This window comes from Chamaea fasciata, unplaced genomic scaffold (assembly GCF_029207755.1).
Source record: "Chamaea fasciata isolate MVZ Bird 193981 ecotype frontalis unplaced genomic scaffold, bChaFas1.0.hap1 SCAF_3, whole genome shotgun sequence".
NCBI lineage: Eukaryota > Metazoa > Chordata > Aves > Passeriformes > Sylviidae > Chamaea > Chamaea fasciata.
This window is the reverse complement of record NW_027094088.1, coordinates 70145458-70164710: the sequence shown is the minus strand read 5'-3', so window position 1 is coordinate 70164710 and position 19253 is coordinate 70145458. Positions and strand designations below refer to the sequence as shown.

At 39.3% G+C, this 19253-nt stretch overlaps 1 protein-coding gene across 4 annotated transcripts in view; it reads right to left on the bottom strand.

The window, feature by feature from the left end:
• RTN4IP1 (reticulon 4 interacting protein 1) overlaps positions 1-19253 on the bottom strand; it is a 96181-nt gene that overhangs the window by 1754 nt on the left and 75174 nt on the right. For 3 of the 4 annotated variants that reach the window (XM_066179472.1, XM_066179473.1, XM_066179474.1), the window contains 4 exons: positions 13993-14041; positions 12348-12484; positions 10058-10241; positions 8607-8699 (listed from right to left, as the gene is read on the bottom strand). In XM_066179472.1, coding sequence (XP_066035569.1) covers positions 8607-8699; positions 10058-10241; positions 12348-12484; positions 13993-14041 — 463 coding nt within the window. Of the gene's footprint in view, positions 1-6516; positions 6954-8606; positions 8700-10057; positions 10242-12347; positions 12485-13992; positions 14042-19253 lie in introns of those variants that run through there. The other variant, XM_066179471.1, reaches the window with a different exon arrangement.

Here is a 19253-nt window from a genome sequence, read left to right as displayed (position 1 = left end):
GTACTCTAACTTGCACCACCATATTGCCTAATATCACTAGATTTTCCTTTTTATTTTGTAAAGGCAACTTAGCCATAGTGTGAAACTTTACGTGGCCAGAAAATCAGGAATAAATGAAACCCCTCCAAAGAATGCATCAGAATTTGAAGACAAATCACTTTGAGACCAACTGTGCAGATAAATATCGTCACCAAGTCCCTCAAAGTTGCTGTTCAGCAAGGTACAAAGCTTAGTAATTTATTTCCCTTGTTCTGCCTGGACAATGTCTGTAAACCAACTCCTAGCAAATTCAGTAGCAACAAGCAGCAGAGGAGCCACAAAGATACCTCAAATGTGGAAGAAATGTTGGGTATAAATTACCATATTCAAGACAAACTCATGTCTGGTCAGCATTCAGGACATAATTGAAATGTTGTCTCAGACATCAGCAAAGTGAGGGACGTGGACTCAAGGCAGCAAAAACACTGAATTAGACAATGGTTTGGGGTAAACTGAGCATCTGAGTGCAGCTGCAGCTGCTGTGACCATCAGCAGGAGGAACGTGCTGCTGATCAGTACTGACTGTTTTGAGGAAGACCAACCCTTGCTTTCATAGCAGATGCTTGGGAAAACACAGTTCAGGAACCTTGTTGAGCCAAGCACTTGTACAGCACTTATTGTTAGTGGCAGTTGTGTACAAAGCTGTGCTTCAGTTAAGAGGGGGAAAAAAGATACAGAAACCCAGCCTGGCCTGCTGGTTCATGACCCTGACAAGGCAACAGGCTAGGAGGAGAAGAAAGGTATTCAGGGAAGAAAGCAGAGCATCAGCATGGGGGATGTGAAGTGCAAGGGATTCCAGGGAAAGGCAGAAGTTAATTTCAGACACGTGCAGCAACTGAGGAAACATGAACAAGACACTTCAGTGTTCTGCTAACCCACAGCCCCTTACTGTAGGTTGCAGCTTATAACCCTGACAGAGTGAGGTATGTTACAACCTCAGCCTGCTGGGTAGAATTCAAAGCATTGCATTTGAAAAGTGGTGACACAGTGATTCAGAGGAGCCCTGATTGCAGCCTCGCAGTTCAAAACACCATGTGTATTGCAGTCACCACATGCCCAAAGCCCGTGTGCTACATTGATGTAACCTCTAGCTTCATTTAAATGCTGGCTTTAGGCAGTGCTATAGAGAGACGTGAATACCAAATTGATGATCCTGGCAATCTAGAGCATTAAACATTTTATCTGGCTGGCTGGACAGCCCCATTGTTTGAATAACCCTGAAAGGGCTGACCGTGTTGCAGCACAGTGATTCACTCAGCCTTTACCATAATCCACTGACTAAGATAAAATTTCTTCCTGTGAACAGACAAACAAGTAGGGGAGCGTCTGCTGTTTGTTGAATGTGTGATAATAAATGGAGATTAACTGGATAATAAAAACACTGCCTATTTACAGCCACGCATCAGTTCCTTGCCAGAGGACACCTATTTGTTCAGGGAAAAGGGATTAAACTAAAGTCTGGGAGAGAAAGGACTACACATACCCACATTGAAATGTTTATCTGAAAACAGATAGGGCCTGAAAGGTATTTTCTTCCTCTTCATTCTCTCCAATGCAGGACATACTATGGAAATGAATCTCAGGTCTCTTGAAATGAACTCATGTGTTTGGAAAAATAAAAAGAGTAATTGCTGATGCTGATTAAGGCTATCCTACGTACAGCACAGAGGTGGTGTCCCAGCCACTCCAGCTCTGAATGCAGTAGGCAGTGAACAGCACTGGTAGGAGTTGACTGGTCAGCAGGAACACACAGGAGTATTTTGCTCATGGCAAATTCAGGCTCACCCTTGGAGGTACCACTTTCTGCGGTAGCAAGGACACAGTTTTAGTTTATCAGGAGGGGACAGGTGAGAAAACATGAGAGGAATGGAGACAGCTTTGACCCTCATAGTAGCAACAAGTCACTCCAGTAATTGTGGAGCTTTTTCCTGCCACTGGAGGGAGAGCGAGAGCCTTGAAATTCTCCGGAGAGCGACGAACTGAGCGCAAGCCTAGTTCACAGCGCAGAAGGACAAAAGTGCCCTCACTCAAAGGACAGTGACAGTGCACTGGCTCTCTTCCAGGTCTGCAAAGGATGGCCGTGTCAGAGCTGCCGGGCAGCCTTGCTTGGGAGAGTGCCTCCCTCCCAGCTGCTGCCTCCCACAGCACATCCCCTTCCTATGCCTTGGTGAGGCTGCTTAGGCTCCTGTAACACCACCCTCCAGGAATGGAACTTGCATGTGCACAGAACAAAAGCTCCACCAGACATCAAAATCCTCCTGAGGGCTTGCCATAATGGAAAAGACTTGTCTGCTCTTTTGACTAACTGAATTAAAAGATAAAGGCTGTTTTCCTCCAGAAATTACCACTGGGCCTAAATGCAATCCATGAGCACAAATGAAGAGCTTGATAGTCTCCTTTGGCCTTTAGTAAGTCATCAATGTCAACAACAATCGTGAAGAGAAATCATTAAAAAGAACAGTCCTTGTCCTGGAACTAAAAAACTGGTTATCCATTTGTTACTTCATTGTCATTCCATGGGAAAAAAAGATGCTGTTTTGGGACACTCCTCCTTTAGCTGAGCATCTTCCCTGCTGCACTCACGTTCCATGCTCCTTGGATCTTAATCTCGCTCCTTTCTTCATTCTCTCTTCCCCTTAAAATGGCATGCAACAATGTATGCCCAGCCTCAAATTGCTTGCCAGCAGCAAGTTCTAGGATCAGCCCTCACTGAAGACAAAGACTGAAGTCCTTACCTTCTGCAACAGCTCGCTCTGGTCACGTCTTGTACAGGCAGCTTTCCAACTGCACAGTAGCAGCATAGAATCATAGGATGGTTTGGGTTGGAAAGGACCTTTAAAGGCTATTCAGTCCAACTCCCCCTGCCAGAGGCAGGGACAGCTTCTACTAGACCAGATTGCTCAGAGCCCCATCTTTGAATGTTTCATAAAAAACTTTCCTTGCTGTGTTTTTTATTAACTTGTATTTCAGAGAATAAGCACTTTCATCCATGAGCACATTAAAGGACATCAGGTACATGGTATTTCTGTCCCAAATACCTAACAGAAGTAAAACTGACCCAACAATACGCCCATAACAAAAATGATGCTGCAGTGGTTAAGATACGGGAATGGAAGGCAAGTGTCCCAGGGTCTAATCTCACAGCCATCTTACCAACAACTGTTTTATCAGGTCTTATTTGTTTGGTTATTAAGCTAAAGTATGTTCTTTCATATCAAATCTCTAACAGCAGCCCACAGGAACTCATGGGTATCATGTACAATTACTAAAATGCTAGCAGACAAATCCCAGTTAAGCAGGCTATCAGGGTACAGTTCAGAGTGTAAAAATGACTTCAAAAACTCGTTTGTTAATTAGCCCTAGCAGAACAGCTTCTACAGAACACAACGAAGAGCAGGGACAAGCCCAGAACTGCAATGTGTGCCAGCCTAGCCCAAGCTTAAATCAATAGAAATAAGGAAGATCCAGGGTTTAGTTATGTACTGGACTATGCTGAAAAACTGTTAACTAAAGGAAAGTGCAATTAATGTCTTCTGGAATCCCTGGTAAGGCACATTCTTGGTAGTTGTCCTGATATTTATGCTGGTAATTAAAGCAATCTGGGTCAATGTCACCATATACATAAGACAGAACCAACTTTGGTACAGTTAAATATAAATACATATTTACATATGAAAGCATATCATATATAGAGATTAGAAGATCAGTCCTGCATGATCCACATCTTCCCAGTCTCAGCAAACTAAACTCACAGCAGACAAGGGGGGCCTTGTCTGCACTTTACCCCAGCACTAGGCACAATTCCCTCCTACACCAGGAGGCTAGAGCTCAGAACACCAGGACTGACTTTCCACACAATTTACAATTATTTCAGGTTAAGGGAACACATCTGATTAAATGCCTGGTAGATTATGATGAATTTTTTTCCAGACTTCATTGTAGTATTAGTGAATTTACATATTGAAACCCTATTTCCCCACAGTATGCAAAATTTCCATTAGTGCCCTTCACGGACACTTTGTGATGTAACCACACAGCACTTTCATCAAGAGCATAAGCAAGCTACCATGTCCTGGAGGAACAGGAGCAGATATGGTTTAATAAAAATCACACTGGCTTTTTGTTGGTGGCCATGACAAAATGCAGATAGAGGTTCTTTTTGGAAGAGAAAGGGCTGAACAGAGCTTTTGGCAACCCCTCCTTGGTCAACATCTCTGTGCTCTAGCCAACCAACCTGGCAAGCAAATGCACTGCAATAGGAAAACACAAATTAAAAGCAAAAAAAAAAAAAAAAAAAAAAAGGTGCAAGCTTTGCAATTTAGCACGAACAAAGATGGTAATCAGAACAAGTGTGAGTGACTAAAGAGAGTGGGAAGGACTGATCTCTAGTTAATTGAGACATTTAAGTGTAGAAACCCCTATACTTAGGCACCCTAGTGACTTTTTAAAGCAGGCACCACGCAAGGGCGAATTCGCAGGTATCTTAGGATGCCTTAGCACAGCCATGAAGTCTGGAATTACTGTAGAGAAGGCCACATGTATGGATGCCATGTCTGGAGAACATTCAAGGACTCAGTGTTACATTCACTGTTTGATATTCATACAGCTGAGAGAAATGCAACAATAGTGCAATAAGGGCCAGGGAAAAAGTTATTTGCAGAACTGTAACAAGATGAATTGGAAGCAAATCAATACACACAGGTTAGGATACAGAGTCCAGAAGCTGTGATGACCTACACTAGCAGTAGGTGTAAGCCATCTTAAATCATGGCCATCCAAACAACTCTCAGACCCGTCAAAGTGGATGACCATATCCATTTGTGTTATTTACTTCCTGAATAGGAAAAGACCGGCAACAGAAAACAATTCAATTCCTCATTTTAACAAGGTATCTCAGAGTAAATCACCAAAGGTGAATAAAGGGCATTAGCCCTCATTAGTAGATCAAGAAATTACAGTAGCAAAAGGTTATGTGATTTGTTCAGCATTGCACAAGAAGACAGCAACAGGGCCAAAGAACAGTCAGCATCCTGCCCTCCAAACCATAACAGCAGGTGCTAAGTCCAAAGCATTTAGTGCTTTCAGCAAAATCTATAATCAACACTACTCACAAATTACATTAATATAGGCATGCAGTTGTCCTTCCTATGGGTGCCTGTGCTGGAACATCTATCTAAAAAGCAAACATCAGAGAGAATGATCTATTCATTTCATGACTGGAGACTCTGTTTGCCCTTTAGCCTTGCGTCTGCAAAAACAACTTTCACCCATCTGATGCAACACTTCTCTGAAGGGAAGAATATTAAGTCACCAGAAACACTGCACACACACTTCTACTGCATTTAAATAGCATGGAATTAAAATGAAAATGTCACATTCCTGTTGGGCTGCATGTTAACCCACATCCTATTATGGTCCTGCAGCAATACAAAACACACTCAATGCCCCTGCTTATGACACTAAGGAGTCTTCTGAGCCTGCTTTCTTCCACCAGGCTTTATAAAAGGCACAGAAACTGCTCAGTTATGAGTTAGAGGCTTCTAGCAACTTAAGTACTTATATCAATTTGGTCTATTTTCAGCAAGGACTACATGACATGTCCTTAGGAGGAAAATGCTGGGCAAGCGGCAAAAACCGGAACTGTTGATGTTAAATCCACAACACTGACCACAAATACACCAAATTCCTAACAAGACTTTCAATGATGATGCTTCACCGAACAGTGTGCCAGCAGATCTGTGTCCTGAATTAAAGGCTCTCTTGATTTTAGATGTCTTTGGATGAGAATTGTAATTCACCAGGAACGTTATACCATGAAAAGAGATACAACAGCTTCTGACATGGCCTTCGTCAACTCATTTGGTGGAGCTCACATGAAGCCAGTCCTTACTGGGTCATAATTATCTGCTGCAATTCAAACCACAACAGCAATTCTCCAGTGGTTTAGAAAATAGCCAGTCTCTCTAAAATTCGTCAAGGAAATCCCACAGCTGCTGCAGCAGCCTCCCAGCCCCTCTGTCTTGCAATAGTCTCTTTGCAAGATATCCAGTTGAAAGGCAGAGAAAACAGCTCACAAACTGAAAATGGTTTTACGGGTCCCAGAACTGACTGATGTGCAGGTAAATGACACAAGGAAAATTATTCTCTTTCCTTGTACTACCAACTCATCAAATCCTCTCCTTTGCTTCCCCATTCTAAAAAGGCTGTTAAAAGAACTCCTCCTCAGAGCCGACATTTTGCAAATCTCTATTCCTTGCTGCAAAGATCATCCAGGTGAAAACCTAGTAACTTTAAACAAAATGGCTTATTCTTCTTCACTGAAGGATTGAGAATCCTTTTACTTTCACAAAGGAAGATGATGAACTCATCAGAACTGAAGATCTCTGTTGGTGCAGAAGGACTGAAAGGAGAAACACTGTCAAATCAAAATGATCTGTAAATGTTTCAGAGGTATGCTCTTCAACACTTCACTTACTGTAACATCTCTTTAAACCATCATCTCTCTTTAATTTCTTACATTAATCCCCCCATATCATTTATTGCCAAAAAAGTGCCTCTCATTTTCAGGAGCTTTCTAACTGCTCTCTAACTCACTTCATACAATTGCAAAATTAAGATGTCTTTAACAGAAATGACTAAAATTTAAAAAAAAAAGCCTGCATTACTCAAAAATATTCAGTCAAAGGTAACAAGTTCAACAACATGAGCTCAATTTGCTGGCTTCCACAAAGCTTCATTGCTTTGTGCTTTTTTTATTTCTCCTTTACGCTTTCCTATCCAAACATAAACATTTATTTTCACTTACTTATAGGAAACTGTGGTACAATTTCTCCAGTGATTCTCTCCTGCCTTTTTTTTCCCAAACACCTACTCTTCTGAATGGATGGTCTGTCCTTTTAGGAGAACTCTTGTGTCTAAACAAGAAAGGTCATAGTCTTATTAATATCTGTCTAAATGGAACACAACTGGTTCTTATAAAATCCTGATGACAGCTCAGATGTTTACAACATTGCACAAAATGGAGTAAAATGCTGCTAGAATAATGACTCTGCAGACAAACAGTCTGACGTGAGGACCTGTTTTTGCACAGAGAATAAAAGACCAAGCAAACATCTTTGTCCTCATGATCATCTTACCACCAGAAGTACATCAGGACATTCATGTATGTATGACGTACATGGTAAGGGGCACTGCAATTCACCTGTCCAGGTTATTCAGCAAAGAACACTTTGATTAAGCCCTATCTCTATTGCATAAACAGCTGTTTCCCAAGAGGCTTTCATGAGCATATTCTGCATTTGTTTTGCATACAAGGTAGGAGCAGAACACAAAACAAATTGCAACTGTCTGAGAACAGGACAAATGGTAAGAACAAAGACAAGGGCATTTCTTTTTCTTAGACACTTATAATTTAGCAGTGTGACTGAATGCAATCACTGGATGAGGACCTTCTACAGCTTCTTTCTTCACCACAGTATTGTGCCTACAGCACTGGACATAATGCAAAGCAGAGAACTTTTTAGTCTTATCAGCAGCACTGAGGTGGCAAAACAGAAGCAATCAGGTCTTCAGTACAACAGCAGTTTATTTACTCTTTTCCAAACTCTGGATCATATTGCATACCAAAAAAAGGGGGATCAATGCTCAGACTTTGAGAGATCTAAATTTTACTAATAAGCACAAATTTTGAGCACAAGATGGCAGTTCACATACTGAAATTACCAACCATCATGACAGACTCTGCATACTCTTCTGCTTATCTACCACATAAAAAGATTAGCAGCAGTTGTCCATTGGATAATTTCATATTGCCAAAATTCCAAAAGAGGACATGCTGGGGTCTATATCACCACACAATCCAAAACATAGGACGCACTCCCACAATATATTTTGTAACAAGCTCATAAACCTGAGAAGATCACAAAAGCAGACTGCAATCTATCTTGGTTTTTCCCCCCAAGTCCACTAAGATTCCCCAGAAGCTTATGAATGCTCACAATATTCCAAGTCCCTATGCTGAATTAGCACCAAGATCATACTCTGCAGCACTGAAATAATGAAACACAAGATTCTTGTCACCACTCTACCAATGGAGACCATCTATTATATGCAATACCAGAATATTCTACTCCTACACACACTATGGGCAGGACACCCAACCATCCAAGCTAAGCAATTCTGCATATGCAGATACACAGCCGTGTTTATTCCGCTCAAATGAACCAAGTGAGACCTCTTAAAACATAATTTTCATAGAGAGTCCATATTAAATGATTCCCACTGGCAAAAATAAACTATCACTGGACATTAGTCCTTGTAACTTTGTAAGCTTTGTGTTTTTAAAAATATACACTCAAGAGGGAGAAGGCAGAACAGTCTTAAGCATTGTGAACTCCTAAATTCAATGTAAAAGGCAGAAGTTAGAAACTGGAACAAGTTCATTTTTCACTAGTTTTCCTTACCATGACTCTTATAACATTTTATTTCCCAATAGTCAACTACACCATTTTTTAGTCCAAGCAGCATCTCTTTCAGCACAAACACCCAAGTAACCATTTCTGACATACCTTTCCAGAATCAACCAGTTCTGCTATTTCATCCAAACTTGGGCCACTTGGCATGAAAAATGCCCACCGATAATGGACTCCTTTAAGAAGATGCTGCAAGAAAGATCACAAATCTGTTAAAATATCATGAGAGCAAACTGAAATGGAAAGTAAAATTAATGACAAAATCTCTGAAGAAGTAACTTAAGGAAAAGATACGCTAGTGTCTGAAAAAAATGGCACCTAAGCATGTGGATTAAACATACAGACCAGGATGTTGTGTTACCACAATAGGATCAGGGTGAATTTTGTGTCCAATTGCACAAGACAACTAGTAGAGAAAAACAATTACCTTGTCTCTGCAGCTAGAAACAGCATTATTTATTACATAAGAGAGAAATTGTGTTATGTGTTCACGTACACTCAGGAAAGGGGTGAAATAAACCCAGCAATGTGCCATTTAGAACCTTCCACTTCACAGTATCAGTGACTTAATTTTCCACCATAATATCTGCCAAAGTCATCACTGTCCAACAACAGATGGCAGCTCACATGAAAAGCATTTTGGGAAAGTCTCACACAAAAAGCATTTTGGGAACGTCTCACACACACAAGTCAAGAGCATCTCCTCTGAGTAAGTTGTTACAGGAATAAAAGCCATCATCTGCCAAAGAGAGATGATTTTTATATATGGCATAGAATCCTCTTCATCATGGAAACATGCACACTGAGAAATAATACTACATTATTTCTTTTGGTCTTTCCATTTTGTCTTAGGGCTTTCTTGTGAAAGTACTGCTGCAGGACTTAAAATCCCATTCAGCCAAGCCTTCGCAGGAATACCATAGCAACTGCTTGAAAAGCATTCATTTGGAGAGCAAGTACACAAGCATAGGGAAGAAAAAGAAAAGTTCTAAAAAGCCCCACTGATCTGGCCAGTGGCAGAATGTTTTAAGATCCATTTATGAAAACTAGAAAAATCAGTATCACCATCCAGACACACGAACATGAAAGAGATGAAAGCCTTTCTAGCCACCCTCCACCACGCTTATTACTCTCTGGTGCTGGAACAGGATGAAGAGAATCAGTCATGGAACAATGTTTTGAGAGAAAGCCTGACCGGCCTAAAGCAAGTAACAAAACTGCCCTCACTTCAGTGAGGCAGGGATTTGCTGTGTTTACTGTGAAACCCTGGCTGTCAGCAGGACTCACTAGGGAAGCCATATGGAAAAGGCCACAATGGAAAGCACAATAAGGAATCAAACTTCAAAGCTCCCCAAACCACTATATACACCCAGCAGCACCACCCCAACACATTTCTTTTTTAGTGTAAGAAAGAAAGCAAGCATAGTATACTTCATGACATGTGAGGACAATGCAACAGCTGCCTCTCCATGAGCTCTGTGACTGACATCCAAGCCACAGAAGTAGTCACTAAAGTACTACAAAATATGAAATATTTTGTCAAATACCTTTAGAGTTTTGGAACCAACAGTGACTCCTGTCTGCAACATGCCATCAGCCACTCCAAGTTTGTCCATATTGATCAGGAAAGGTGTCACTAAGGTAACATACGTTGCTCCTGACCATTTCTTCAAGAGATCTAGTGCCCACTTCTCAGTGGATCCACCAACATTATCTAGGATAAAATCAAATCTGCAGACAAATAAAGAATAGGTTTAAAATAATGATATGGGAAAAATAACTTCACTGTAGTTTAGCTAATTAATAGCAGAAATCAGCTATAGTTCCCATTTTTACATGTCACTGCAATGCAAAAACAATCAGCCTCCAAGACAGCAGCAAGAAAGTCCCAAGACATTAGCAAAGTCCCAGCTCAATGTACAATGAGATTTAAATTTACAGGTTATTGCCCATTCACTGTGCAGCAGACACAGGCTATTTATAAAGTACACTTAAACTCCAAAAAGCAAACTTAGATGCACAACTACATTCTGTACTTGCTTAAAGCCTTCTAGAGCTCTATCTCTTCAGCCCTCCCACAGAGACTACTGGAACAGTCTTGAGGTCTAGCACTGAACAATACAGTATGTACATGTCAAAACTAGTCTGGACTCATGCCCTCAACGAGGAAGAGCTCTTGTACATGTTGTACTCATACTCGTGTTGCTGTACACGAAAGTCAGTTCCAGTGGCTAAAATTACGTAAACAAATTATTCTACTAATGCTTATTTCCTCACATCTTTTCTGTTACCCAGTTCTCAGCTTCACTTCTCCAAGGTTTTTTTTTCCACCTCCTTATTTATTTAGGGGCCATTTTACCTCTCCTGACAGCTCTTTTCTTCACATCTACCTATTTAACATTGAACCTAAAAATACAAAGGATCTAAAACCTTCCCCCCATGGAATGGATATATGCAGCCTCTAGCAAAAAGCCACAGTTTCAGTGTTCCTTCTCATTATACCAGCATGTGAGCCTGTAAAGGCTGAACAGGGCAATAGGGAGCTATGCACCTGTTCTGTTAAATGCACAACTCATTCTCGTTTTCATCTGTAGATTTCCAGCAATCTCTAGATTGTAATAGATATGTATGTACACATATCTCTAATCTAAATAATTACAAATATGAAGGAAAATACTTTATGTAAATTAAATAGAAAAGTATTTATCTCACTGGAATGACAGTTTTCCTGCCTGTGTTCCAAGGGTGTTATTTCATGTTTAAAGTTCAGTTAATGTAACAGTCAGCTGCCAACATGAGAAGATCATGAAAACTAATGCTCCTGGAAAGAGTAGCTGACTGTGGGTTCTGAAGAGTCAGTACAACTGCAAAGGGGAGGGAAGGAACATCCCACTCAGTAGAGCTGTCTGAGCAGCCTAGTTGCATCATTAAATTGCACCCTAGGACACTGTTGTTGATGTCTCTTAGAAAGGGGTCACTTGCTAAAATGGGTGTTTAGCATTTAAAGTGTTGTACAAAGGCAAATTTTGCACCAACTGCAAAGTCCATCCTGGTGTACAGACACTGTCACTGCCCTCACAGCTGCCCTCAGGCCTGCTGACAATTACACTACAGTTAAAGGGCACATGGCTCCTTAGCACAGTTACCAGTAAAAATTCTCCCACATATCGAGCAGCTTCTATTTCCCCTCCCAGAAAGTTAGCTCCATCTAGCTAAAAAGAGCAGTGTAAATACCATATTCAAATACACGTCACAGTAGACTACATCTAAACAGATGGACAGATTACAAAAGCCAAAAATACTTCTGTTCTAGAGAAAAATCCCGGGCTAGTTTAAACATAGCTGCTGTGACAAGATAAATGTGATTGTTTTTCAGAGGCAGCTGTATCCAATGTTACAGAAGAGAAATTTACGCCCAGTTGAGTTGCACAGTGGCAAGTCACTGCTTCTTCATGATATAGTTCTTTCCTCTACAAGATCAATTTTATATTTACCAGCTTTGCCCAGGATTTCAGAGACTTATTTCAATTTATTCATGCATTGCATATTCTCCAAAATGCTTGGATGGAAGCTACAAAACTGTTCATATCACAGTTATTGAAGAGAAGCACATGGAAGTGAGCTTGTCTCCCAATTAACTGACTTAGCCTTACAATGAAATATGTGCTGAGCATACTCACTTGCAAACTGCATTCAAAAAGGTGAATCTGCTTTACAAAATAATGCTTTAGAAACAGGGGGGGAAACTGAGGGAGTTCTGATAGAGTCAAGCAATCAAAAGGCAGAAGGTCTGACTGCAAATTCCTTCATCTCAGTATTAAGCAACATAACACTCACAAGGGTAATGTTTTAAGCTGCTCTTCCAGATTTCCAGATTTATAATCAATCACATCATCTGCTCCAAGCTTTTTCACCAGTGCGCCGGCATCATGAGAGCAAACTGCTGTCACGTGAGCATCCCAGGCCTTCATTAGCTAAAAACAAGTATATAAAAGAAGTCCAAAGATTAAAACTTAGTGAAATATTAAGAACAACTTAAAAAGCTGAAGTCTCATTATATTTATATAACAAATGAGCACCTTTAATAAGGAGTGGGGAGACTGTTCCAATACGGGATAATTTGTCACAAATCCCATGGACAAAATAATGGCTAGAATTTATCAATATTTAAGGTGGTTGTGGAGAAGGAGGAGTTGGTGTGAAGGAAAGAACGTGGGGGATTTTTAATGCCACTGAAAGATACTAGATCTCATGAAAAATAAGATTCTCAGTTTGCCATCTGAATCTACCAGCTAAACATACACCACAAGGTACTGGCAAAGTTGCCAATCTACCGTACTGGCAGAGTTGCCAATCTACCAAACTGGGACCACATGTACCATTGAATATTATTAAATATGCCCTTTAAGTATTTCATATTACTGCAAATAGGTTAAGTACTAGTAACTAGAAAAAGAAGCAATCATCTCTGATTTACCACAGGGACAGTAACAGGTTATCTCCTACTCCAAAAGCTATAGCAAAGTAAAGAGATTTTGCTAGTTATTTATCTCTTTTTGCCTCTCATCTTTTCATTCACAGCAACACTTTTTACCTTGATTCCAGATTAATTAATGTAGTTCATCCAGGATTGATCCATTCCAAATTGTAACTGGTCAGACTTTCATACTGAAAGTCACCTGCTTTATCATGGATCAGGCAAATTGTATACCACGAAAAATTCTGCTGGAAACCTCTTTAAAACCACTGTGCATATGGCCTAGTAACATGGTGATGCAACCCAGCGATGCAATCACCCAAATTCTGTATTTTTTTATAATCTTGAGAGAAAGATGTTTTGGCATGAGATGACACTCATGAGAATCAAAACTCCCAAATTAGCTGAGAGCATGAAAAAGATGTTCCACAACTAATGAATCAACAAAAGAGCATGTTGACTTTCCAAAGTTTAGAGCTACTGGAACAGACAGACAAAAAGGCAGCAGGGCAAAGACAGTGAGGGAATGTCAGTCTAAGCCTCTGTGCTTTACAGACACTGCACACAAAAGCCTGATGGCCTCTCACATCAATTGACCAGCTACAGCAGTTGTGGTAGGTGACGTTCTCCATCAGTGTTCCTACTCATACACCAAGTTCTGTTCATATTCAGAGCACAGAGCTGAATGAAAGATAACGAGAACAGGCTACGTATTTCAAGTTACACAAATCAGAGATTTCTGGCACCCAAATTGTGAAATGTGATCTTACACACAACTCCTTTCTTTGAAAGTCCCCACTTCCTACTTTAAAATAATACAACATAACAAACGGAAAGCAATGGATCTGAAAATACTTTACTTTTGGAAATATCAATCAACTCGATTAGACAGACTGATTAGCAGCTTGCTATTCCTCTATTCCCTCTCTCAATTCCCTTCTGTTATTTTTTTTCTTCATACTGAAACGCTTGAAGATTCATCCTGGGCATGCTGGATAATATTACCTGTACAGCAAATGTACCAACTCCTCCTGAAGCTCCTAATATTAATATTCTGTAAGAGAAAATTAAAATATATTTAATAGTTCTTTTAATAAACTCTGGAGTGACTATGTATTCTAATGTTTCTTACACATCTCTGACACTGAATTATTTTTAGCAAAATATTGGTTTTGTCATTCAGTGTTATTCAAGACCAGTTAACTGTTCAGATGGCCAAAAATGTGACGTAACACTACTAATCATGTGTCCTGTGTCAAAACCATTATCTCAGCACAGCCGAAGAGACTTCCTCATATGTGCTTTCTACGAAATGCAGGAAGTGGAGCTGTCAGGTAGTAGCATTTACACCATTCAAAAATCCTGTACCTGTCCTCACTTTCCCAGATGCAATTGTTTTGTTTGGGAAAAAATCAATTAAGAATACTTTCTGTCTCCCAGACTCTACTGTCATATCTCCTAAAGAAAAAAATCCCATTCACCAACATTCTACACAAATCGTTCTTATCTAAGAGAAAAAGTAGTTTAGTATCACATTATTTAAGGAGACGGTGAACTACAGAACATATGGAACATAATTTTCCCATATTGCATAATGTTTATCTGAAAGACAAAAAATACAGTGAAGTACTGTCACCATTAACAAATTTAAATTCTATTAAATTAAGATAGGTGTCTTTTTCTTTAGGAAAAAAAAAAAAAAAAAGCAGTAGAATTTTTCAGGTTCCTTACAGTACATCTCAACAAGACCATGTAAGTGCCAACTTGTGGAAAATGGCAGGCAAGCAAGAAAAAGCTTATATTGCCAAATCATTAGCAATTGAGAGTTCATTTTAACTGGTAACCGTACATTTCAAAAAAATTAATACAGGTTTACTTGTGTGAGGACTTTACTGCTAGAAGCCTAATCACTGTTCAAAAATTTCATCCAAATATTTTATTAAATAACGACACATCAGAAAGTGAATTAGTAAGAAAACCCTGCAGCTCACGTTGCAAACAGTCCTTTGACTTTGGATCCATTTGCTAATTCTAAGACACAAAGAAGATCCAAGATGAAGTTCTGGCATAGGATTGGGGAACATCATGTTTCTCAGAGCTTCTTTTGCCAGAAAAATCTCAGAAGCTGGTGAAATTCCTGTTTTAAATCTCACACTAAAAGATGTTGAAGGAAATTGCTTTTTACAGTACAAAACTATACTATACAATCTGGAGTCTCAGTTTACAAAAGTTCTTCGAAGTAGCTTTAGAGACTTGGCTTTGGTCACACTATCCATTTTAGAATGCTCCTTTTGTAAGTGATCAGATCCTGTTCCCTCCCATTTCACTGATCCAAGCTGCAAAATTCAGATTAAGAATATGAAACCACAATACCACAAAGCCTGCAGCTTTTAAATCTGCCAAAATGTACTTATCCTCAGAACCAGGCTTCTAACGACAGATGCCCAGAGCAACATGCATATTTTGACTTTAGTATACATGAAAAGGCTCTGGAATACTACACTCAAGATACTGGGCTAAACCCATTTTTATCCTTAAGAAGGACAGTCAAAATGAAATCCTTTCAAAAAACCTTTTCAAATCGCCTTTACAATTTCACTCCTTAGTTAAAGGTCATTTCTTCTGCTACATATTTGGGGGAAAGCTGTCATCTTAAAATGTACAATTTGCTCAAAGGATTTAGGTAACATTTTCAGTTTGGGGAGCAGTTTGGCTAGGACTTCTTTTTTTTTTCCCTTCAATAAAAGCCCTCGAAATTCCTTCAGGTAAGAAAACTTTCCAGATTTGGTTTGTTCCTATGTTACATGGGCTATTTTCTACTACACCTTCCAATTATTAGAACTCTCTCTCCACACTGTGACTTCAAGAAAGCTCTACATTTCTGAGACAAACTGCATCTGCACAGGAGATCCAGGTGCAGCAGCTCAACACATCAGCATTTTTACAGCACTGACAACAGCAAGGCACACAGGTAAAATGCAGGACCTGTTAGGACAGTACCTAATGAAAGATGGTGGCAAGTGCCAAATCAGGAACATTTTGTTTGCACTGCCTCAGGAAAACACAGCCAGGAGAAGACACATCATAGAAACTACCTGTTTCCACTGAAAGGGTGAGCTCAGGAGTAAACTAATATACAAGTATGTGCACCAGGGAACAAACTAACAAATCCTCCGACCTGGACAGAGATCCAAGAGAACCAATTCTTCCAAAAGAACATAAAGAACATTTGTACCCCAGGATTTTCTCCTTTCTGACAGAGGCACAACATTCACCAAGCCCCCCACGGGCCTCCAGCAGTTCAAATCTAGGGAGCAGATCTCCCCAGATAAGCACACCATGAGATTTCAAAGTTTAGCCCATCTCTCTGGGCCCTGCTTGGAACGACCATCAGAGAGGCAGGACCTGCTCCAGCTGCGTGTGCCCCCCACCAGAACACGCAGAGCATGGGGAGTGGGTGTACAGATCAAGGACTAATATTTTCTCCAGATTATAAACAATTAGAAACTTTCAGAGACTGAGTTACATGCAAGATAAAAATTGAATGAATGCATCAATTTTATAGAGTTATAAAATTAATGTATTTGTTGACTAAATATATCAACTTTATTTGGACATAAAACTGTATTTCATTTGATTATATCAACAAAATGCCCCTAAGAAATTTATTCCTGGATCAAGCACTGTTTACTGTATCAAGAAGTTTTACAACCTACACGCAATTTGTACTTCTCAACAGATAAAATAATGAAATAACACACAAACACTGAAAAAAAATATTTTCTTGGTATATTATACCATTCAAATTTTCACTGTAACCATGTAAACCAGGAGTGTACATTTGGTAGCTTACATTAAAATAATCCAGCATCTCTGCCCAGTATACATGAAACTATAAGATATTGCCTCTGTATTTACATAAAGACTTACTTAATAGCAATGTAAGCACTTTGAATGGCTTCTCAAACTGTCAGGTTTGTTTTTGTCATTCATTTTGTGAATACGGAAAGCAAGATATTTAACAGCTCATGTTGAACAAGCATATCCCCTTTTTTCTGAAACAGGTCAGTGGCACATATGAGAAGCTCCAGGTATCCAGAGAGAACTTCAACACAACAGAGTCATTTTTAGCATTTAGGATAGCAAGAACATTTAAGCTTCTACAAGAATGTTGACGTTAATTAGAGTGGTATAGAATAAAAGCTATGGAAAAACGACTGGAATTGCTGGAATTGTTGGAAGGTTCACAAACAATGAGAGCACACTTCAGGAAACTTGTAAAAACATAACCTGTGAAAGTATGTGCAGATGGAGCAGATAATCTGTCACATCAATGTACAGCCAGACACTGGACTAACAACAAGTATTTCTGGTTAGCCCACGCTAATGCCTTAAAAGAGGCAAAGAGAACAACACACACCAACAGAAAAATCATGCACCTTTTAAGATGCCTTAACATTGCACTAAAGCACCAGTGAAGTAGCTTTTATCAAGGAATACAGCTTCTCTGCCAAAAGAAGACATTTTTGTGTGCATATACACCCTTCTATATAGCTATTTGCATAAAGCTACAGGAGACAAAAAGACTGATATAGAATCACATATGTAGGTAACTTCTTACCAGATGTATGATATAAAGAAATCAGGAAACACTGTATAAATTCTAGTGTTTTTAAAATATTGCCCTAAGAGTTCATGGAATATAATTTTGCACAGCTCCTTCTAATCCATTTTAAACACTTTCCTACAAGTAATATTTCAGGGGAAAAACTACTGAAAGTAAAAAAATGGTACCATCACATAAGTCATTCACTGCTGGTTTTATAGTTCAAAATTTATAGATAGGACAGATAATATTTTTAAACTATATTAAAATGGGTTTTTTTGCTGACAGAGTAATTAAAAATTTATTTGGAACATGAAAGTAAATATTAAATGTAAAGACAAATTACTAATGCAGTTTGAATTTTACTGTTAACAATTTAAACACTTACCTGAAGATTGGAAAGACAATTTAAATAAGGCTAGTCTATCAGTGTATCTTTTGGTTAATTCTATTTACATTATTATTAACATTACATGTGAAAGTGAAGATAATAAAAAGTCTAAATACTGAAAAATAAAAAGTAAGGTGATCTTATCTAGAATTTTATTACTAGCTGGAAATTAATTTCAATTATGTCTCTTTGAAACTCCTTTAAATTTTGCAATTTCATTTTATCAAAACATTGTTTATCTTTAGAAAAAACAATTACTCAGTATTTTCATGCTGAAGTTCACTGTGGCACATGAACAACCACTCACTCGATTGTCTTCTAGAGATGTGGGTGAAGAATTTCAGTAGATCTAGTGTCCTTTGCAATGTGTTGCATTACACAGTATCAATCAAGAAAAGGTCAGGCATCCAGACTCCTGCTACCCAGTAATTACTTTATGACCTAAACCTGTGATGCAGCATAGTAATTTTAACTACTATTTTTCAACTCCTATAGTTTCACTTTTGCCCTTATTCCCATTCTGAAGATCTTGCTATCTATTTACTCCAACATCCAAAAGTCAAAATCACTGAAAATTTCAATTATCAGGAGAAAAATGGTATTTGCTCCAATCTTTCACTGCATTTTTCTTCATCTGCCATGGTCAGATTAACAGACTGATAAACAAAGTCAATTTTTCTATTTGATTGGCTGCTCCTCTTGCACATTCTCCTTTACTTGTCTGCATTCCTGACCTCATCAAAGTTCTGGCCTGCAGGTCAAATAACAGTCAGTCACCTGCTCATTTTTCTCTTAAAAGTTGGAAAACCAGTCTGTTCCAAATGGCCCACGCATGCAAGAAGTGAGCGAACCACATCTCTGTCCTTGAGAGGGCTATTTGTGAGTTGCTAGCATACCTGAGACAATATTACATTTGGCTAGCTATCTTAACAGGCAAAAAGGCAAAGCCCCTAAAAATTCCTGGTGATAACATCCTCAAATTCTCCATATAGCCCATACATTATATATACATTGGATTATGACAGAATCATAGAACAGCCTGGGTTGGATGGGACCTCAAAGATAATTTAGTTCTAAATGCCCTGCTGTGAACAGGGACAACCTTCACTGGAGCAGGTTGCCCAGAGCTCCACCCAACCTGGCCTTAAATATTTCCATTTGTGGACGTGTGGGCATCCACAACTCTGGGCATTTTTTACCTCTATATAGGGACCTCATCTGAGCCCTCCTCTAAAGAAGACTCTCTCAGCAGCTGTGTAGGCAGAATCC